At 53.4% G+C, this 22,568-nt stretch overlaps 1 protein-coding gene across 3 annotated transcripts in view; it reads left to right on the top strand.

Annotated features, from left to right (window-relative positions):
• Positions 1-1,493: 1,493 nt before the first annotated feature.
• Positions 1,494-22,568, top strand: part of CRISPLD2 (cysteine rich secretory protein LCCL domain containing 2) — an 82,762-nt gene continuing 61,687 nt past the window's right edge. For all 3 annotated transcript variants that reach the window (XM_006045708.4, XM_025268481.3, XR_326416.3), the window contains exons 1-3: positions 1,494-1,647; positions 18,213-18,527; positions 21,378-21,496. In XM_006045708.4, the coding sequence (XP_006045770.2) occupies positions 18,288-18,527; positions 21,378-21,496 (359 nt within the window). In that variant the 5' untranslated portion in view covers positions 1,494-1,647; positions 18,213-18,287. The remainder of the gene's footprint in view (positions 1,648-18,212; positions 18,528-21,377; positions 21,497-22,568) is intronic.

Below are 22,568 nucleotides of genomic sequence, written 5' to 3' on the forward strand. Positions count from 1 at the left end.
CACATGAGGTGGCCAAAGTATTGGAGTTTCAGCTTCAGCATCATTCCTTCCAAAGAACACGCAGGACTGATCTCCTTTAGAATGGACTGGTTGGATCTCCTTGCAGTCCAAGGGACTCTCAAGAGTCTTCTCCAACACCACAGTTCAAAAGCATCAATTCTTCGGCGCTCAGCTTTCTTCACAGTCCAACTCTCACATCCATACATGACTACTGGAAAAACCATGGCCTCGACTAGACGGACCTTTGTTGGCAAAGTAATGTCTCTGCTTTTCAGTATGCTATCTAGGTTGGTCATAACTTTCCTTCCAAGTGTCTTTTAATTTCATGGCTGCAATCACCATCTGCAGTGATTTTGGAGCCCCCAAAAATAAAGTCTGACACTGTTTCCATCTATTTCCCATGAAGTGATGGGACCGGATGCCATGATCTTAGTTTTCTGAATGTTGAGCTTTAAGCCAACTTTTTCACTCTCCTCTTTCACTTTCTTCAAGAGGCTTTTTAGTTCCTCTTCACTTTCTGCCATAAGGGTGGTGCCATCTGCATATCTGAGGTTATTGATATTTCTCCCGGCAATCTTGATTCCAGCTTGTGCTTCTTCCAGCCCGCATACAGTAGGTCCACATTAAGAGTGGGGAGCACCAGGGAGTCCTTTAGCTCCTGTGGCCTTGCTTTCTTCCCCTGCCGACCAGGGCCTTGGCTACATCTCTCAAAGGTGATTTCTTCTGGCTCTAAATTCATTGAAGTGTTTACCTGCACTGCCAGCTAGGGACTTGGGGCACTCTCTTCTCCAAGCCTCAGCTGCCTGATCTGTGAAATGGGATCATTTCCATCTCAATGGATTCCTGTGAACCTACACTGAAATAATGACGATTAAGGATTAGCCTGGGCCTCAGCTTTACTGCGTTCATCCAGTAACATCTTCCTGTCTTCATTTGCACTTTGGGAATGTGTGTGTCTATGTGTATATGTGTGTCTGGATGGCAAGAGTGAAGTTTTCTATCCAGGTGTAGAGGATGGGGATAAATTTAGCAAGTGTATTCTACACCCTAGTTGATAGGGCCCACACAAGTCCCAAGGAGGTAGCTTCTCTTTTCCCATTTTCCAGTTTCCAGTTGAGGCGCACAGAAGTGGAATTTGGTAAATTTGCAAACCCCTGGTGGAAAGTGCTTGGCACCGCGCTGGGTGCACCGTTAATTTCTCAATGGAAACGCTATTTTTATGGTCATGATGAGGAAACTGAGCGCGTCCTCCTTTTCTCAAGCCGAGTTTTTAGGACGCGGGTGGTCCCGCCCTCCCTGCGATGCCCCGGACCCGAGGCGCCAGCGCCTCCCGGAGGCCGCCAGGCTCCTAAGTGGGGAGAGGCCGGGTGGGGCGGGGCCGGTGGGTGGGGTGGGGCGGGGCCGAAGGCGTGCAGGGGCTGGGCCAAGGCAGCGCGACCCTATTAGGGCCGCCAGGGGCGTGGCTCCTGGGTCCGGGCAGCCTACAAGAGGCGGCGCGTACGGTCCTCTGACCCACTGCATCCTTCGGCGGCCCGAGAGTTCCTCATCCCGCGACCTGCCCGCTGTGTCCGCTGTGCTTGCCCTGCTGTCGCCGCCACTCTGCGCAGGAGACGCCGGCGAGGAGGTGGTTGAGCCGGGCGGAGGGAGGTGAGTGTGCCTTAGATTCCTCTGTCTGCACCGTGCTCTCCACCCCCTCAATCTCCTAGGAGCTGGAATAACCAGAGCCGATGCCATTTCTTAGGGTTTACTGTGCGCAGGCAAGTTAGCTGTGCATGCCTTCTGCATTTCAGAACCATACTCGGAGGCATGCCCTTCTGCAGATGGAGAAACTGAGTCTCAGCGAGAGCAAGTTGTCTGAGACCTCACATACTAGAAGCTAGGGAGCCTGGGACTCAAAGCAGGTCTGACCGCAGAATCTTGCTCCCTGAGGCTGTGTGTACTCTTGCCTTCCCGGTGCAATTCGCCAGCATCTATTGCATCCCTGTGTACACTGTGGGCGTCAATAAGTGGAGAGCGTGTGGCAGGAGTTTGAATGTGTTCTGCCCACGTGTGGAGGCTACGGTGATCCTAGCGGCGTGTGTATTCTGCTGGGCAGTTTACAGAGCCACGCCCCTTTACGGTAGTGTTGGCGACAAACCTTCCAGGTAGTTTTCCTCTTCTATTTCAGAGGAAGGCATTGAAGGGTCAGGGAGGTGATGTGTCCGGGCAGAGCGGAGGCTGGGACCCAGTTCCGTCTGCCTCCAAAGCCCCATAAGGCTGTGGATGTGTCCGGGCGTGGCGCATGTCCAGTTTCTACAGGTTTGGGAAGAGTTCCCGGGTTTCTTCAGCTAGAGTAGATATCTGTATAAACTTCTGGTGGGGGGAACCGCTGGCAGCTGAGGGCTCAGCTCTGGGGTCTGGGAGATCTGCGACCCCCATTGGAAGAGCCAGGGCCAGCCCCCTGGGCAGTGGAGACCCAGAGCCTCCCTCGAAAGGGCTGGGCTGGTGGACAGGCCAGCTGGCTAATGCCAGCTCACGGAAGTCCAGTTTGAACCGGGCATCTGTTGGCTGGAAGGTGAGTTACCGCTCTGGTCAAGGGGAGCAGCTGGGAATTGACAGATGCTTAGCTCACCTGCCAACCAAGAGCGGCTTGTGAGTTTCCACTTTGAGCCTTTGGGCTCCTTGCCCTGGCAGATTAGGGTGAGCCTGCCTTCCCCAGAAGGGTCAGGGCATCTAGGGTCTAGAACCTGACAGATGAGAGGCCAGGATGTGAAGGACAGGATGAAAGGCGTGCCCCCTTCTCCAAACAGATCCAGAGGGGAACTCTTGGGCCTATTTGTTCTGTGCACTTGATGGCTGTGTGTGATGCTGTCACCTCAGGTCTATCTGTCTGCACTTAGCCTTCACATTCAAGGGCTGAGTCCTGCCTCCTTTAAGACACTTCTCTGTCCAATTGCTAACTCCACCTCTGAACCTGACCTTCAAACCTGAGGGATCATTTTGTTTGAGAGGGGCTCCAGGTAAAACACAGTTAGCAGAGTTGGGGCCAGCCCGTTCCGACGATGCAGTCAGGGAAGAGAATGAAGAGAGTGGTCTTGATTTTTACAGTCTCTTAAAAAATAGGAGTAGGAATAGTAATGATTGCGTTTGTAATCCTATCAGCAGCTGACATTCATCTGGCACTTACCGTGGGCCAGACATGCCTGGGGTTTTACATGGATGACCACTGACTTATTTGTGAGCTGGACTGTCCTCCTTCTTACGAGGAGGAAATTGAGGCTCCGAGTGATGAAGGCATGTACCCAACATGACATGGGCAGGGTCGGGGAGAGCTGCCATCCTAGCTGGGTCCTCCCTCAGATCCTGGAAAAAGATGCTGGTCCAATGACTGGCCACATGACTGTCAGCTCAGAGCTTGCTTCTGGGCAAGGCTTCTGCTGTGTGGGGTCTGAATTCCCCAGCCCTGATTAGGGGTGGGGCTGGAGAGGAGACACTGACATGGGGGCTTGGGATCCACTCTGCCGACAGGTACCTGCATCAGTAAGCAGGGGCCCTGCTGGGGAACCCAGAGCAATGCCAGCTGCTCCCACAGCCCTGCTTCTGGACTGCCAAGGGGAGCTGGCTGGATGGGGAGGGGCTGGAGCCTCAGGAGTGGAGCATGGGCCTCTGAAGAACCCCACACTTCATCTTTCCCTCAGCAACCCCACATCGGATACCTGGGTTTTTCTGTAGGTCGCATTTGAAAACCAGCTTTTAAAGGCAGGACCTCTGAATGCTGACCTCTTTGGCCTCATGGGAGCTGGAACATTTCTTTTCTCTGTCACCAGAGTAATTTACTATGTATGGGAGGTGCCTCTGTGTCTGCTTACTCCCAACCTAGGAAGACTCCCCCCCCTTTTTTTTGCAGACTCACTGGTTTTTGATCAGTCCCAGATGTGCAAACCCAGAATCACTCAAAGGGGCTGATGGCTTGTCAAGAAAGGAAAATGGAACACAGGCATCATTTCATCTTCAGTTCACTGAGCTGACTACGATAGGGATCTGGAGCCCCTCACAAAGTCCTAAGGGGAGCACACTCCGTTCTGGAACAGGGAGGGACAGGCCGCTCTTGTTTTTTTTTTTTTTTCTTTCCCTTGGAAAAAAATGATTTTAGTATTGTAAAATACTAATAACATGAGATTTATCATTTTAAAGTACATAGTTTGGTGGCATCTAGTACATTAGCTGTGTTGTGAAACTATCAACGCTGTCTAATTCCAGGACATTTTCACCACTCTGAAAGGAAACCTTACAACCAGTATTAACAGTCACTCCCCATTCTGTCCTCCTCAGCCCCTGGCAACTGCTCATCTGCTTTCTGTCTCTCTGGATTTGCTTAATTCTGGACGTTTTGTGTAAAAGAAACCATCCGGTATGTGACTCTCCGTGTCTGGCGTCTCTCACTGAGCATGACGTGGTCAAGGTTCATTCATGTTGGAGCCTGTGTTAGTGCTGCGCCCTTTTTTGCGGCCGAATACTCTTCCACGGTACGGGCAGGACAGACCATCCTTGGTTGATCCTCTCATCCACTGCTGGAAGTTTGGGCCATTTCCCCTTGGGGCTGTTGCGCATAGTGCTGCTGTTGACATCTGTGTACACTTTTTTTTGTACACCCATTTTCAGTTGTTTTGGTTCTTCCCCTATGAGTAGAATAGGTGGGTCCCATGGTAACCTTATTTTTACCTTATTAAGGATCCTGTGTCCCTTGTTCTAGAGTTTCGTCTTGAAGAGGCATCAACTGAGATCATCTCCTTCCAGAAGGAATCAAGGCCCTCTGCCATGAGCATAGAGAATGGGGCGCCTGGGTGTTTTGGGGGAAGTGTTCACAGTATCTCCCCACCCCTCACCCTGGAGAGCAAGTGGCAGAGATTCCTGTCAGAGATGTTGTCCTGGGGAACATCTTGTACCCCAGGCTGTGCATTTGTGGGTACATGGTGATAGACAACCCCCCCACCCAAGATTGTGGGGACAGACAGTTTCTTGTGGTCCAGCCCCAGGGAAATTTATCTTCTCTGATTGCCCCAAGTGCTGCGTCAGCTTAGGAAAAAACCACAAATTCAGGGGAAAAAAGAAAAGTCCTAATGAGGATTATGCAACTTTTGGACCATCATTTTAAAAAAATATTATAAATTATGAAATCCCACATTTTCAGTCCAAGTTTCTGGATCATTTCCCACTGTGAGTGCAGAATGGTAAAATCCTGGAAGGAAAAGAATCCAGCTTCCATTTTGTTTGTAGTCAAGTGGTCCGAGAATGGACCCTTCCCTGACGTTCTTTTGGATTGAAAACTTCTGGATCTCTCTAGAACTAGGGACTGGCATCCAGCTGGCAACTGCTGTGGCTGATTTGATAAGATCCTAGAAGTTCTTTTACTGGTGGCTCAGTGGTAAAAGGAGACGCAGGAGACTTGGGTTCGATCCCTGTATTGAAAAGATCTCCTGGAAGAGAGCATGGCAACCCACTCCAGTATTCTTGCCTGGAGAATCCCATGGACAGAGGAGCCTGGTGGGCTACACTCCACAGGGTCTCAAGGAGTCAGACAGGACTAAAGTGACTTAGCATGCACACACAGAAGTTGTTTTAGAGCAAAGAGGCAGTGTTCCTGGCAGGGAAGGTGACGGTGGGTGGGACGTTGAGGGGTATGCTGGGAGAGGAACCATGTTTGTGCAGAGGCCTGGAGGAGGGCTCCCCTGGTACCCTGAGAGTGACAGGAAGCTCATCTGTCTGGGGTCTAGGGGTCTGGAGGTCAGGCTCAGGGTGGAGGAGCCTGCCCTGTGATGGGGTCAGCTGTGCTGAATTTGGATCTCCTGCTCTGAGCTGCAGAGCACAGGGCAGTCATGGTGTGGCCTTCATCCCTGAGAGCAGGTCACGGTGGGATGTTTGGTGTCCCCCGCAGTGTGTGAAGCCCATCCCGGCCCATCCCCAAGGTGACTGAGCCTGTGTGCTGACCCAGCAGCAACCCACCCTTTACAAGATTGACCTCCCTTTACAACAAAAACAGAGCACCTTCTACAATGAGGCCTCTGGTCCTAGCTCTGCTCCATGTTCACCCAGGCTCATCTCACTCCTGCCTTCCGGTCACAGCAGGAGGGATCAGGTTCTCTGCACATGCTGATCATAGAAGGCCCCTCCTCCCCACTTTTTTTTTTTTTTTTTAAATTTTTGGCTGCCCCGCACAGCATTTGGGCTTAGTTCTCAACCAGGGATCAGTCTGTGTTCCCTGCCTTGGAAGTTCAGAGTCTCAACCATTGGACCACCATGAAGTTCTGAAGGTTTCCTTTTTAACATAAATTTCTTTGAACTCCCAAAGCGAACCAACAAATAAAAATAAGAAATATGAACTAGAACAGGGAGATGGTAGGAAGGTGGGCAAAGCTTGGGGTAGCGGGTGTGCCAAGGGCTAGAGTTTGTGAAACACCGGACTAAGGTGCAGCATGGGGAGATTTGAGAGGCTGGTGCCACCTAGAGCAGCGGTTCTCAAAGTGAGGTCCCAGGGCCAGCAGTGGCACCCAGGGGAGCTGTCAGGATGCCGATTCTCAGCTCCACTGCAGACCTCCAAAAGCTCGGGGGGTGGGGCCGGCAATCTGTGCTTTAGCTCGACTTCCAGCACTTTCTGGTGCAGGCTCCAGGGTGGGACCCACTGCCCGGGAAAGCCTGGAAGACTTTCCCTGGGCAGGGGCCCAGAATGGGGTGGGCTGGGCGGCTGATTGGGGCGGACAGTTCTGTTTACAGGACCTGGTGTGAGCACAGAGAAGTCACGTGGCAGGGATGGAGCCAGTGGCTTGGGAGCTAGAATGACCTCTTCTGTCCAGAGTCGAGGCCCTGAGAGCAAGTTGCTGGCGTGTTCCTAGGCCTTTCTTCCGGGATGACGCCAGGTTTGCTGGCACCCATTGCTCTAGGGCTTGAGCAAGTGTCCTGAGGGTTCCAGCCTTTTCCTTCAGCTGCGTTTAGAGCCCGTGTGCCCAGGACCTTGTGAAGTCCGTCTGTTGGTGACCCCTAAGCGGCCCCTCTGAAAGAATGGGCTGTTTCCTCTCCAGCATTCAAAATACATCTGTGTGTCTGTACATGTCTGCTGCATCTCTCCATCCCGCCCCCAGCCGGCTCCCAACACAGCCAGTCTGTTCTCATGGGGGGAAGCACTGGCTGCTTTAAAAACACTGTTTATTCCCAGGAACCGTCAAGGCCGGGCTTCCCGGGGACTGAGATATTTTCAGCTTTGGCATCGCTGGACAAAGTGCCCTCTCAGACCAGGATGAACCGGGCCCTGTCTGGCAGAGTCGCTGTCTGGCCCAGCTGGGAGGCCCCGGCCGCACAGAGCTTGCTCTGGGCTCCAGCACCTTCAGGTTCACTTCGAAGGGCTGTCGGAGTCCAGGCCCCGGACTTGTCTCAGCGCTGATACTCAGGGAAGAGCCCAGAGGGTTTTCTCTTGCACAGCGCTCTTCTCCTGCTTCTGTGGAGGCATTCTTCCAACAGAAGCCAGAGCCTCTGTAACTCTTCTCTTAAACTTTTTATTAAAGTTCAACATGCTAGAGAAGGAAGCACATGCATTCATGCACAGGGGGATGGCGTTTTCTCCCAGTGCGCACGTGCAGGCTCGGGCCCCAAGGTGACAGAGCCTGACCCCCCCAGGCCCCTCCCACAGCCCCACCTCTGAGGGGAACCATTTCTGTGCCTCTGTTGGGGTAGGTTAGTTTTGCCTGGTTTTGAACTTTACATCAAGGGCAGCATGGATGTTTCATCACTGGAGTCTGGCCTCTCCAGCTCAGCATTAGGTCTGTGAGCCCCATCTGCGGAGCTGCATCTGCCGGGTTCTCAGAGCGTAAATCAGACCGTGTCACCATTGGCTTCATCTGCTCTGCACCTGAAGTGTGCGCCCGTGCGTGTGCGCGCGCGCACACACACACACACTCACACTCACACAAACACACACCCCACCCCCCACTCCGCTTTGCATTTAGAGTAAAATCAACACTCTTTGTCAAGGCCCTCGGGGCCCCAGGCTGCCTGGCCCTGTTTGCCTCTGTGACCCCATTTCTCCCTGGTCACACTGCTCTGACCTTCTTGTCCAGGCCAAAGACAGTGACCATCTCAGAGCGTTCGTCCTTGCAGTTCCCGCTGCCTGGAGTTCACCCCAGCCAGAGTGGTCACTGCCCCTACCTCTGTCCACACTCACCGTCCGGTGTCCCAGGCTGTCTTCCTTCAGCCTCGGTATGGTCTCCTCTGCTTGCTGCGATGCCCGCCCCCCCACTGGGCCCCACTCCTGGGGACAGATTCTTGCTCACTGCATACCCCAGGGACTCCCTGGCCACCTGAGGGCTTGCCCTGGGGATTTCTCCCGAGAGGCCACGTGCAGATTCCATAGTCTGGTGCTATATAGAATGCTTGAGTTCGGTTCAAGGCTGTGACTCATGCTTGCAGGTACCACCGGACACCAGTGAATCGTGCACTGCAGGTGGGAGGCTAGTCCCGGTGCTGCCGGCACCGTAGCCTGGAGCAGAGGTGTCTGGGATGGCTGGTTTCACTCTCAAGGAGCGGGAAAGAAACACTAATTGAACACCAGTGAGTCTTGGGACTCTGCCGCTGGGCTCCTTAGAACCACTATTTCCATAATTGGCAAATTCTCCCTCAGTCCTGGGAGAAACTCAGTACTTTGCTTTGCCCGGGAGGAACTGGAGACTCCGAGGGATTGAGGGACCTTCTGGGCAGCCCCAGGTCTACGTCATAGAGTCAGGATTCAAACCAGGTTTGACCCACTGTCCACAATTTTCTTTGATGTCTCCTGAGAGTCCTCGATTTCTTGTTTTTGGGAGCTGGAGGTTTCCTGCCATTTATCTAAAGCTTTCTGGGAGCATTGTTTCCAAGGAAACATCCACATGTCTGCAAGAAGGGGGCAAAGGGCCCCAGGCGTCATGTACTGGGTATTTGAAGAGTATATTAATTTATTATCCAGTCACTTTAAAGTGGCTTCTTATATATTATCTTGGCTTGCATTGAACAAACCTGTGTTTTTTTTTTTCCTGCACAGAGTAGATTAAGCGAATGTTTGTTAAGTAAGTGTGCTCTTTTTGTTCAGAATTGTGTATGTTCTCTGCATAGTATTTAAAAAACTGAATGGGTTTTATATATTATATTCAGTTAAACATACCGAGTTGTTGCCCCATGTATCCCATAAGGACATATCTTTTGCTGAGGGGACAGGAGGAAAGAAGGTGCCCGTGGGGGTGGCCTTTTTTGTTAAGCCTAATGTCCATCTTTGTGGGGTTGGGGGCAGAGCAGTTGACAAGGAAGGGACAGTCCTCCATGGTCTTTCCCTAATTCTGTCGAGAAGGGTTTAAGGAAAACTGGCTCCCGTGGAGGAGGGAGCTCCCCGCCCTCGGCGTGTCTGGTACTTACCCAGCCGCTCTTCCCAGCCCTGGGATCTGCCCGAGACAGGCTGGGGTGTCCCGCCCCCTTTCTCCCAGCCGCCACTTCATTCCTGGAATTTCTGGGTGGTTTGTGGGTCTGACTCTGCTCTGCCTTCAGCCTTGCTCACATTCTGAGTTCTCCTTTGTGCTCCTGAGGGAGCTTGGAGCCCTGATGCCCCTGCCTTTGGGGCTAGCTGTGGGGGCTCTTGCTGACATGGGGGTGCAAGTCAGAACTGCCCTGATATTTTGGAGGGCAAGGCAGGCAGGGAGTCAGAGCGTGGCAGGCTCCTTGCCGTTGTCCGCAGGCATTCTGCACAACTGTGAGCAAGTTGCTCGTCTGCGTTGAGCCTTAGTTTCCTCATCTGTAAAATAGGGATCATAGTCATAGTGACCCCAGCAGTCTGCAGAGAGGGTAAAAGACAAGATTCTGGGAGTAGAGGACCCAAAACAAGGTCAGCCACTTTGTCCTCACTCATCACGTGTTGGCTGGGTGATTGGTGAGAAATGTTTGTTGAGCAGTTAATACACCCCGAAGTTTCGGGTTGAGTAAGACCCAGTTGGCCAGTGCCGTGCTGGAGCTGGCTCATACCGGCTTGTGGGAGCTGATGGTTAAGTTTCCAGAAAAGCTATGGGCCAGTTCAGTCCCACCATCATTTTTTTTTTTTATTGAAATATAGTTGATTCCCAGTGTCGTGTAAGTCTCAGGTGTACAATACAGCGATTCAGTTATACACGTGTGTGTGTGTCTATATGTGTGTGTGTGTGTGTGTGTGTGTGCACATGTGCGCCCAATTACTCAGTCATGTCCTACTCTTTATAATCCCTTGGACTGTAGCCCGCCAAGCTCCTCTGTCCATGGGATTCTCCAGGCAAGAATCCTGGAGTGGGTTGCCATGCCCTTCTCCAGGAGATCTTTCCCACCCAGGGATCTGTCTCCTGGGTCTGTGGCATTGGCAGATGGATTCTTTACCACTGTGCCACCTAGGAAGCCCTACATATACATATTTTCAGATTTTTGCTCTTATAGTTTATTATAAAACAATGGGTATAGTTCCCTGTACACACAACCACCATTATATGTTATATAAACTTACAATGAAATAAGTCTTACTTAAAATAAAAGTAGTAACTAGTCCAAACTTATTGCATCCTAATCTTTTACCCTGCTTCACTGTTCTCTCTGTTCTTGGGGTGGTTGCTGTCTACTCCATGTGTATGGTGGAAAAGTTGCATCACAGTGTGTTATCGTGGGACTCTTTCCAGAAACTCCACACTCAGTGACCCTACATCAGTGGCTTGAAATTGCCGTGGTGGGGATATTTACACCAAGGGAATGGGTAGACACTACAGATTAGGGTGAGTATTTCAGGGTTTTCCAAATGTCCGTTACTAAACATTTGCCATTCTAGCACTGGTGCCAGCCCCTCGAGAAGCGCCAAGTCTAGCTGGCAAGGCAGCCAGCGTGAGCAGACTTGGGCAGGCTGCTGGCTCCTTGACACCCAGGGCTCAGCTGAGCCCTGGAAGGAGACCCAGCCTCAGGGCAGCAACGGCCACTGAGCCGGATAACTGTCATTGTGAATCCGGTTCCTGGCCAGCTGATCATATTCGTGCTGCAGACCCTGTCTGTTACATCTCGAGTCATCACTTCCCCAGAAAGCTGAGAGAAAGTGGCTAAGGCCCCAGGCATGTAGGGAACTGAAGCGTATTTCAGATTTAAGGGAGGCCTTTTTATTTTTTTTATCATCCCCACCAGCATTAGACATCTAATAGGAGTTTTAAAAATTAGATTTGTCTCCAAGAAGAGGCTTTGAAATAAGAGAGAATAGCCTTTTTAACTTCATTCACCATTATTAATCCCAGTCTTCCTCAGATCTCTCCAAACAATGGATCTGAGGAGCATTTAGCATCCTTATTATTGTCATAGCCAATACGATTAGCCATTAACCACACAATGAACCCTGTAATGTTGTGACCCTGTAATTCCTTGTCCCACGGCTCATCCCTTGATCCCAGCCTGCCTCCTCCCCTCACAGGCAGATCAGTCTCTGTTCCACAGGAAGACTCAGTGGAGGAGTCAAAGGGTCACCACTTTCCGGAAACCTCCGGGAGCTGAATCACACTTGCAGACCTGTCGATCTTGTTCACCGATGAAGACGCCAACGGTGTTCTATAAATATTTACGAGGTGAATGTACAGACCTCCTCGTCCCGACGAGGTCAGACTTTGGTGATTCAGTGGTGAACAAGGTCTGGGGCCATGATTAAGCTGCGACCCCAAAGTTGAGTCCTAACCCACGGGCAGGAATTCATCCACTGGGCCCCAGCGGGGGCGCAGCAGGTTGGGGTCACAGGCTGAGCCACGGGAACAGCGTGTGCAGGAGCAGAGAGCTTGGCACGGCCTCAGGGCTGCCGGCTGGTGGGTCCTATGAAGATTCATCTTTCTGGCAGACTTTCCTAAACACAGGCGAAAGCAGCCTGGGCAGAGTGACGCCTCCAGGTTCATCCACATTCTCTTTCTTCATTTTGCTCCTGAGAGTTGAGTTGAGTGGCAGGAGACCCTGAGGTGGATTGGGGGCATGTGAGGCTGTGGGTGCCCTTGACGTCCACAGACTCTTAGGTGGGGCGGAGGGTGATGGCAGAGCTTTGTGGCAGCAGCCAAGTGTACAAAGCCCTCCATGCTTCCAGGAAGTGGGATCTCAAGTCTTGGTTCCACCTCAGTCCAGCCCCGGACATCACTCATACCATGGAAGATCACCCGGGCTCAGTTTTGTTTTCCAGAAAATGGAGTGGAAAACAGCGAGAGTCCAAATGTATGCCTCAAGTTGGGGCGATGCTGCAGGAATCCGACCCCAGATTGAGTGGCTGTCGACCAAGGGGTTTGAAAGCTTTGTTGGTGTCTCCTCACCCCTGCCCCCCACCCCTGGTGCCCTTATCTTGTTTGTGGTCTCTCAAGCTGGGAGTTTCAACTGCTGCCAAGGAGACCTCTCCGAGACTGCATTTCTGTCAACTGTGCGGCATTCACTCGGGTGTTTGATGCTGTTGGTTGCAGGCCAGGGACAGAGAGTGGAGAGGGCTTCTCTGGAAACGAGGCCTGCATTTGGCTACCCTGGGAGAAGCGGGGGGCAAAAGAGCCAATGAGTGTTGGCCTCCATCTCCAGGCCCCAAAGGGAGCTCAGATAACCCGCTTGCCTGAAGTGTGAGCCCCTTGGGATGTCAGGAGGGCTGGAGGGTTGCAGAGAGAGTCAGAGCGGGCGTCATATTTGAGTCAGAGGCAGATGGAGGCTGGGTGGGTGCTAGGCTCGGTGACAGGGCACGTCGTGGTGCAACGTCACCATGACGTAAATGTTTCACTCCCCTGGGGATGACACATGGGTGCCTTCTTCTTGACAGAGTCACTGGCTGACCTGGAGTGGGGGTGGGGCCTGTCTCCGCTGAGCCCAGCCATCTGCTCAGGAAGCAGGGAAGGGCGGGGAGGGTCACAGTGTGAGCTGGGTTGTTTGCGGGGGTCCTGCCCCTGTGTGGGTGGCGATGGGAAATCCCCAGGGAAGCTCACCCCGGGGAAGGCGTGGTGGCACTGAGGAGGGGGCTCAGAGGCCAGACAGAGCTGCGTTCCAGCCCCAGGTTTTCTGCTTGCAGTTGTGTGACCTTGGGTGGGTTCCCAAAGACCCAGGGGCCTTAGTCTCCTCATCTGTTAGATGGGAGCAGTAGAACACAAACCCCTGGATCATCAGGAGGGTGGAGTGAGAAATGCAGCCACGGGCATGTGGTGGGTCTCCCTCCCGGTAAGCCCCCACCGGCCTCCCTGGTAGGAGCCTGTACTTGTCATTGGAAAGCCCCAGGTGGCAGTGTGTGGGTCTCTGTTGGAAAACTTAAAAAAAAATGTATTTTATTGAAGTATAGTTGGTTTACAATGTTGTGTTTATTTCTGTTGTACAGCAAAGTGACTCAGTTATGCATATGCTGCTGCTGCTGCTGCGTCGCTTCAGTTGTGTCCGACTCTGTGCGACCCCGTAGACGGCAGCCCACCAGGCTCCGCCATCCCTGGGATTCTCCAGGCAAGAACACTGGAGTGGGTTGCCATTTCTTTCTCCAATGCATGAAAGTGAAAAGTGAAAGTGAAATCGCTCAGTCGTGTCCAACTCTTAACGACCCCATGGTCTGCAGCCTACCAGGCTCCTCCATCCATGGGATTCTCCAGGCAAGAGTACTGGAGTGGGGTGCCATTGTATATATTCTTTTTCATATTCTTTTCCATTCTGGGTTTATCACAGGATGTTGACTCCCTGTGCTCTGCGGGAGGACCTTGTTGTTGATCCATTCTGTAGATAGTTTGTTTCTGCTAACCCCAGCCTCCTGCTCTGTCCCTCCCCCACACCGATCCCCCTTGGCAACCACAAGTCTGCTCTTATGTCTGTGAGTCAGTTTCTTTTAAATTATAGATGGAAAGGGGGCTGAAGTGCTTTGTGCGTAAGTTCTGATCGAGCTGTTTGGGCAGCAGAAGTTGAATAGTCTGCCCAGACCAGGGGGCTGGCGGGGCCTGGCAAAGTCTCCTCGGCCGATGGCCTTGTGCTGAGACACAGCACCAGTCGCCTCTGCCCAGGTTCCAGCTGCAATCTCAGTCTTGGCTGCCCGATTTGCCTCTCTGTTCCCCCCTCACCCCCTTCCATACAGCCACCAGTGGGATGTTTAGAACCTAATTCTCATTTACTATCTGATGCTTGTATTAATATTAGTCTGCTAGGGCTGCCAGGACCAAACATCCCAGACCGATCAGTTCAAACAACAGAAATTCATTCTTTCACCCTCATGGAGGCTGGAAGTCCAAGATCAAGGTGCTGGCAGGGCTGGTGTCTTTTAGGCATTGCTCCTCGGTGTGTAGACAGTGGTCCCCTCCCTGTATCTCACACGCTCATCCCTCTGTGCGTGCCTGTATCCTAATCCCTCCTTCTTACAAGGACACCAGCCATACTGGAGCAGGGCCCACTCGTATGATCTCATTTTAACTTAATCACCTCTTCTAAGACCCTGTATGCAAACCCAGCCATGGTCTGAGGAGCTGGGGTTGGGACTCCAATGACGGAATTTGCAGAAGGCATAGCTCAGTCCACGATTCTGTGTTTCCCTCTGTATGCCAGCCCTGTGCCGTGGTCTGGAATAAAGTTGTGGGACACCAGGCCTGTTACTGCTACAGCTTTGCTTGAATCTTCCATGTTCTCCCTGGCCCAGACTTAGAAGCCATCAGGATCCAAGCATTGCCCCCTCCCCAGCATGGCCCCCCAGCCCCCCAGCCCGCCCCTCCCCATCCCCGCCCCAAGCTGCAGACACGCCAGGCCACTTTCAGACCCAACAGTCCTACCCGACATGATGCTATGAATGGCCCAACCCAAGACAAGTCGGCATGTCTGTGCCAGCGACCGTCTCGAGGTGGAGGAACCACTTGGAGAAATGCCTCTTTTCACTTGTGTTTCTCCCAAGGGGAAGGTTTGACTAAACCCCGTGGTTCTCCCAACTTTGAAGCTCCACCCGAGGCTTCATCAGCTCCCTCCTGAACCTTGGAGAGAAGGCCCCATCTGTGGGCCATGGACCGTGTGAGGCCGTTGAATGTTCAGAGTGAAGGCAGCTCACCAAGTCTGGAATAAGGTCGCCCTTGTTGAGGAGAACATGCCAGGAGGGTGCACTTGGAACCAGCGGTGGTTTCATTGTCCTTTCATGCTTTAGCATTTTGCTTTCTTCTAGTCATTAATATTTTTTAAAAATTTGAAGTAGACAAGTCCAAAGGATAGAGGGCACTCACCAGTGAGGTCCGGCCCCCAAGGACGCCCTGCTCTGGCTACCGCATCACAGCTCACTCACCTGGTCCACCTTGCATGAACAGAGCTTACCACATGTGCTTGAGATTTTAAAGCTGAAACAATATATTAAAGATAAAGATGAGTCCCCTCATATTCTCATTCCTGGTTCAATTTCCCTCCTAGAGTCAACCACCACCATGAACTGGTTTCACTGTACCAACACGTGCACACACACCATATGATACATGTACAAACACATATAATACATGTCTGTGTAATATACACATACATATATATGCATGTCCACCTATAATATCCACAAACTTGTCCAAAATACAGTTTATATGCCTTAAAATGTACATAAATAGTACCATTAGCATAATATTCTACAACTTTCTTAGCCCAACATTGGATTAGAGCTTTGTTGCTGCTGACAATCCCAGAACTCCAGGTCTTTCTTTTACCTGCTTTATAATATTCCGCCCACACTGACCCACAGTTATTTTACCCTTCCCCCTACTGAGAGTTATTTGAATTGCACCCATTGGTAATTTAAACCAAACCCAGGTTTTGGTCCAGTTGAGTCATGTAAACAATTCCTGTTTCATGCCTTTTGGGGTGCCCTGCCCCTCAGGATGCTGAAGCACAGAGTAAAGCAAATTGGATGTTTCTCTGACGACCGAGTGGTCATTTTATGATGTCAGTCTTGCTCCCGCTTTGTCCCAAATCTTAACCCAGTGTCAGTAGTTTTTGGCATCCTTTTCAGCCTGGCCTCCGCAGCTGGGAAATGGTCATATATGGTGGTGTGACTAAGCGGGGAGGCGGCAGGGACCCTGGGAGCGTCTGCGTTACTGGCTTGATTCCCACGGGGCGAGTGAGCACACAGAAGCCCTCCCGTGGTCCCTGCAGCTCTGCCCCAGAGGGAACTCCTCGGCAGAGAGGCCACGGAGCTGGGCCTCCGCCTGGATGTCGGCTGCTTTTATCTGAAGCATAAGCCTGGTCAGGACCCTGGAGAGTTTCCAGGGATGGAGATGGGAACTGCCACGTTCCCATTGCTCCAGGCTCTGTGCTCGGCCTCTCAGGTGCCCTGGGCAAGCCCCAGAGGATCCCTGCCTTCCGCTGCCATCTTGCACCCCCACGCCAATGCAACCAGTGAAACCCTGGCTGTTGCTCACGTGGGAGATGACAGGGAGGCCTCCTGGGGTTCTGGGTGGGCCAGCCTCCAGGCTGCCTCCCTCCCTGCTCACCCAGGGGTCTCTGGAGCCCTCCCTCCAGCTCTCCGTGCTGTCTTCAGCCAGACCTATCCCACTGGTCAGGGATTGGGGGCTTCCCTGCCCATCTCCCCAGCCTAACTGGGAGCCCCTTGAGGCCAGGGACAGTGCCTTGTTGTCCTCCTCTCCCAGTGTGCAGCACAAAATAGGTGCCAATAAAGGTCACTGGGTAACTGACTGACTCTCCCTGGGGGTGAAACAGAGGCGAGAGGGTGAACAAACAAGGGTGAACAACAAGCCCTGTCCTGTCTTCTTGGACCAGACAACAAGCCATCAGGAGGACCACACTTCGTGACCTGTAGTGTGACCCCTGGCCCCCCAGGGTGAGAGGAACCAGGGCAGCATGGTGGAAAACCCCAGGCTCTCAGGGACATCACACCTGGGTTTGAGTCTTACCAGTAAGCAGCCTTGGGATCAACTCTCTGAACCTCAGCCTCCCCATCTGTAAAGTGGTCGCAAGGGCACACCTACCTCCTAGGTTGTCATGAGGGCTGGAGATGACATGGATGAGGCGACTGGCCCCCGCAGAGGCTCAGGAAGGGCTCTGGGAAGGAGCACAGGCACAGCGGAAACTCAACCTAATAAATTATCTTCGGGCCAGGGAATTTTAGAATTAGTAAGTGTGTTCCAAGACTAAGACAGCTTTTCCTAAGATGCCTGCCAAGGAAGAAAGGTTAGTGAGAGGCGGTGTTTGGGAAAAGGGCCCAGAGCCCAAAGGCAAGGATGGATCATGAAGATCCTTGACGGGTCATAAAATGACAGCGTCAGGCACTGTGGATCTCAGAGGGGGTGAATCCCAACTGATGTGACCACGAGGCGTGCACCACGGCCCCTGGCCTGGCACGTGTCAGGAGCTAGGGTTCCAGAAACACTCCTTGGGAAGCACAGCCCCAAGAGGGGCTGGGAGGTCCGAAAGTCTTCCATCCCTTCCTTGACCCCGCTGATGTAGCTGTTGGGTGCTAATCACCCATATGAACCATTCACTCAGCAGCCAAGGGGGTCACACCCAGCAGTGCCTGTAACGGGCCCACTGTCAGACAGAAGCTGGCTGAGGGAGGCTGCGCGCTGGACTGTTTGGGGGGTTTCCAGGCAGGGGACAAGGTGAGAGTGGGTACACAGGTGCCTCTGGGAGGCCCGTCTCTTTCTCTGAGGATCAAGCCAGCAGAGCATGTGGCTGGGCCCTGGGAGGCTATGTTGTAGGGTGTGATGGTTACACACCCCGTGGAAGGGCCGTGACAGGAGGAGCCTGTGCGGGGATGGGTCTGGGGGTGCCTGACGGCCAGTTTGGGAACTGAGTCCTACTTCACAGGGAACTAGGAAGTTTGCTACCCCTGTTGGTTCACGGCACATCCTTTGCTGACGTGAAATGGCTTTAGCACTCTCTTTTGGGGGCAGGAGATGGAGTTTAATTCAGGCCATAGACTCACTGGAGCCTGAATGAGTCCAGATGCTGACTCAGAGTGAGGAAAAGGAGGCGCCACGAGAAGCTGAGTCTGGGAGAGACCGAGCCAGGATGTCCATGTGGCATCAGGCCGCTTGCCGTGCTGGAGGCCGTTGGCTTGAATCCCAGCTCCACCACTTCCTGCCTGCTGGACCTTGCTAGTGTAGCTTCTGTGAGCCTCAGTCTCCACATCTGCACAGTGGGGAGAGAGGGGTGCCTGGTCCACTCTCTGCCGTGGTGGGTTTGGCACTGACGGACTTCTCCGGCCGCCCTCTGCTTCCTTTCAGAGCACGAGATCACCCAGCTCTGCCTCAGGCGCCCAGGCCACCCATCACTCCTGCCCTCGCTGCCGGCGTGGAGCCATGAGCTGTGTCCTGACTGGCGTCGTGCCCTTGGGGCTGGTGCTGCTGTTCTGCGGAGCCCAAGGCTTTTTCCTGCCTAATGTCACACAGTTAGAGAAGCTGCTCAGCAAATACCAGGGGGACCAGCCCCACTCGCGGACGCGGAGGGCCATCTCCAGGGTGGACCGGGAGGAGATCCTCGCACTTCACAACAAGCTGCGGGGCCAGGTGTCGCCGCCCGCCTCCAACATGGAGTACATGGTGAGCCCCGGGCCCGGGGCGGGGGGCGGGGCCCAGGCCCCAGGGCTCCTGGCCAGAGAGGCTCCCCTGGCTGCACCTCTCTGAGCTCAGCCCCAGCTCTGTGCCCTCGGCTCTCCCCCCAGGCCCTCCTGGAGCGGGGGCGGTGAGGGTCACGGGCTGGGCTCTGGCCTCAGTGTCTCCTTCGCTGGGCTGGGCCTTAGTGCTCATTTGGTAGCTGGCGGGCACGCCCATCGCGTGCCCAGCACAGACGCTCAGCCCTGGGGCTGTGCTGGTGCCGTGGCCTCCGTGCAGCGTGGTCTCCACCCCACTCTCCAGGTGCTCCCTCTGTCCAAACAGTGAGGGGCAGCTGAGTCTGTGAGCAGTGGGGTGTTCTGGGAGGAGGAGGCCGAAAAGGGATGGTGGAGGGTCCCCTGTAAATCAAGAGAAGCCCCAGCACTTAGGAACAGAAGGAGCGACCAGCTCCAGGTGCCCGTCCCCAGCCCCACCCTCGCTCACGTGTCTCCATGTCCGGTTTTCTCGGCCCCATGAAGTGGGCACCGTGGTTCCCCCCAGCTTTACAGACTGGCCCGGGATCACACAGCTGGCAGAGGCAGAGGTGGATTCCGACCTGGGTCTGGCTGAATCCAGGACCCACACTCTGGTTCGCCTGTCCATGCTCAGTCTGAACTCTACCCCACCCTGCTGCCCCGCTAGGTACCCGGGGCTCTTTCTCCAGCTGTTTCCATCTTCCCTGCCCATGCTGTTCTCGCCTTGATTAGCGGGGCAGCCTCAGCCCTGGAGGGGGACTCACCTGCCATCTTGCCCTCTGAATCCTGGCATCATGTTGTAATTCCTCAATCTTTATTCTTCCAGCCTTTCTCCTGGCAGGAGCCTCGAGGGCCCTCTGTGCTTCTTGCCTGGCACCCGAGGCCTCCTGTCAGGAGCCCTGGTCTGTCTGGTTAGCTTGTTTCCCTTCCTCTTCTGTGGCCAGAGAGGTCTCAGGGTGCTGTGCATACAGCCCCCCTCTGCACCCCAGGCATCTGCACCCTGTCACTCCTGTATCCAGCTCCGTGCAGCCCAGGCCCTGGCCCCTCTCCTTCCTCTGGACTCAGCTGCCGCTCTCTGTGTTGATCATGCTCTGACCTTGGTCACCCTCATGGTCGGGCACCTGCCCGTGTGGCTGTGGGCCCCTAGGCATTGCTGTGCCTGATGAGGTGGCCCGTCACCAGGGATGAGTGGATGCCCGCCTGGGAAGAGCCTGAGAAAGGCTGTCCCCTAGGGACTCCTTATGAAATCATTTCTTTTTTTCCCCTCAAGAAAATAGTCCAGGGGTTTGTTCTGAAGGGGCTGTGCTAATTTTAGGAGGCAGAGTGGGCACCCTTTCAAAATGTTAGTGTGCAAGGCAGCCATGCAGAGCTCTTTAGGGTTAAAGATGGAGAGAATTAGGGTAGGTTTCTTTTTAGGCTCCTCCTGCCCCCTGCCAGGATCCTCGCCTGCCAACATGCATCCACCCAACAACAGGCGGCACTGACTGGAAGAGAGTGTCTCAGATCCATGGCTTCCTGCTCAGCCCTGCTTCCTGGGGCTTTGAGCCACAGCCCTCTGAAACAGGCTCATCCCAAGAGGTGGACTATAAAACCCCATGGAGTTAAGACATCCTGTTTTGAGGTTTTACGAGTGGACAGGCTCTGGAGCCAGCCTGTCTGGGTTTAGGACTTGCCCCTGGATGTTCAGGAGTGCAGTTATCTTGGCCAGAAGGAGACGCAGGACTGGAGATGGGGGCAAGGGGTGGCTCCATGCTGGGGTCCCATGGTTGGTGAACCAGTCTCCTGGAACGTCCCAGGGCCCTCCCCATACAGGCTGTCAGTGAGCACCTATTGTGCACGGGGCTGGGCCTCCTGCCTGCCTGGTGACTCTGGGAGGGGGCGGGGCAGCCGCTGGCTCACAGCCTGAGGGCGCTGGGCATCAGTTTCTCGAAAGAGAGAAGTGGTCTCCCTCACTTGGTTCACCGTTTTCTCTTCTGGGGAGTTATGTATGGGCCCTGTGCTGGCTGGGAGGGGAGCAGGTGGCAGATTCTTTGTCCTGCAGGTGGCAGGGTGGGCTTTGCCGGAGGGGAGCAGGACTGGGTGAGTTGAAGGCATTTCTTGCTACTTAGAAAAAAAAAATCTATATGTACGTGTGTGTATATATATATATATAGGGTTATATGTAGGCTTCCTAGGTGGCACTAGAGGTAAAGAACCTGCCTGTCAATGCAGGAGATATAAGAGATGTGAGTTTGATCCCTGGGTCAGTAAGATCTCCCGGAGGAGGACATGGCAACCCATTCCATTATTCTTGCCTGGAAAATCCCCATGGACAGAGGAGCCTGGCGGGCTACAGCCCATAGGGTCACAAAGAGTTGGACATAACTGAAGCAATTTAACACATGTGTGTATAAAGAAATATATATGTATATATAAAATGGTAAAATATACATAATATAAAACTTACCATTTCAACAGTTTTAAAACGCACTGTTCAGTGGCATCAGGTACCTTCACACCATTGTACAGCCATGACCACCATACATCTCCAGGCTATTCATCCTCCTGTTTCACATATGAGGAGACTGAGGCTGAGAGGAGGGACTTGCCAGGGTTCCCAACAAGTTACAGGACGAGCAGGAGCTCTGAGCATCCAGGCTCCTCCAGGTTCTTTGCTGACCAGAGACCATCGAAATGCTCTAGGAGTCCTTGAGTCCAGCGTCGCAGAAGCTGAGCCTGCTCCTTAGGGTCGTCCTGGGGCCCGAGCTGGGGGCGTCTGTGCGGTTTGAGTTCTTCCACACACTCCTGACCCTACCTCCTGGTGCCCGTTTCTCGTCCCCTGCAGACCTGGGATGAAGAGCTGGAGAAGTCGGCAGTGGCCTGGGCCCAGGAATGCATCTGGGAGCATGGGCCCACCAGCCTGCTGGTGTCCATCGGGCAGAACCTGGCCGTGCACTGGGGCAGGTGAGAGCCGCCGTGGCCCCCTACTTGTGACCTGGGGTCTCTCTCACACTGCCGGACCTCTGAGCATCTGTTAAATGTCACCCACCGACCTTCGCCCAGGTCAACTGGGCCGGTTTCCTTAGAGGAAGCGGGGAAGATGTCTTCTGACTGATTAAGACTCGCTGACCATGTGCAAGGCACACGAGTTCTATGAGTAGAGGCCCAGGAATTGCTAGGGTTCCAGGGTCTGCTTCCATTTTGCCCCATTCATTGAAAAATTGATATGGATTGGACAGAACCCCTGAAAACACAGGGCAAGGTTTGCTGGCCTTCAGACGTACCATATCCAGTTTGTGAGCTCGGATTTTAACGGGACCCCCAAGCCCCTGCACTCTGCTTTAGCCAGGGTTGTTCTGGGCAGGACCTGGGCAAGGGGTCATCCTGGGGCTAGAGGCTTGACTGCGTGGAGGCATAGCAACCCGGTGTTGTTTTCCGCTTTTCATCCAGTCAGCCTTGTGACAGCATCACCAGGAAGCGTCTAGGAGGAGCCCAGCCCACAGGCCCGCTGACCTGGTCAGCTCTTTCTGTGTTTTTGCGCTCCTGGGCTGCATCTGGCCGACATATTTTCGCATAACTGTAACTGTGGCCAGGACAGCTATTGATTTTTTTTTCCTTCTCATACGACATCAAACAGTGTTTAGTACGTACTTGTCATGGTTATCACATTTTAAAGGCTGCCTGTGAGCCATCAGGTTGACAGACCAGAATTTAGGCATTCCATTCTCGTAGTTGGGTTTTGTTTTTTTCTTTTTCCCTTTTGGCTCATTTGAATGATTTCATTAGGAAAACTCTGAGGAGTAGGATTGATGGGTCCATGGCAAAAAGGCTGTTCCCTTTCTGTATCAATATTGCTGACTCACTTTCCAGAGGAGCCCCTCATCTGAAAGCCCCTCAGCAGCTGAGTGTTTTCTTTCTAAAACTGGCCCAGCCTGGCAGCAAGCTTGTGGGACATGGATAGATGGGTGGTGGGTGCCCTGTGGCCCTGGAGCTCTGTCGCTGCCTGTGTGTCCTTCTCCGAGCTGGCCCCAAGCAG

This window comes from Bubalus bubalis, chromosome 18 (genome assembly GCF_019923935.1).
Source record: "Bubalus bubalis isolate 160015118507 breed Murrah chromosome 18, NDDB_SH_1, whole genome shotgun sequence".
In the NCBI taxonomy this organism is placed as follows: Eukaryota; Metazoa; Chordata; class Mammalia; order Artiodactyla; family Bovidae; genus Bubalus; species Bubalus bubalis.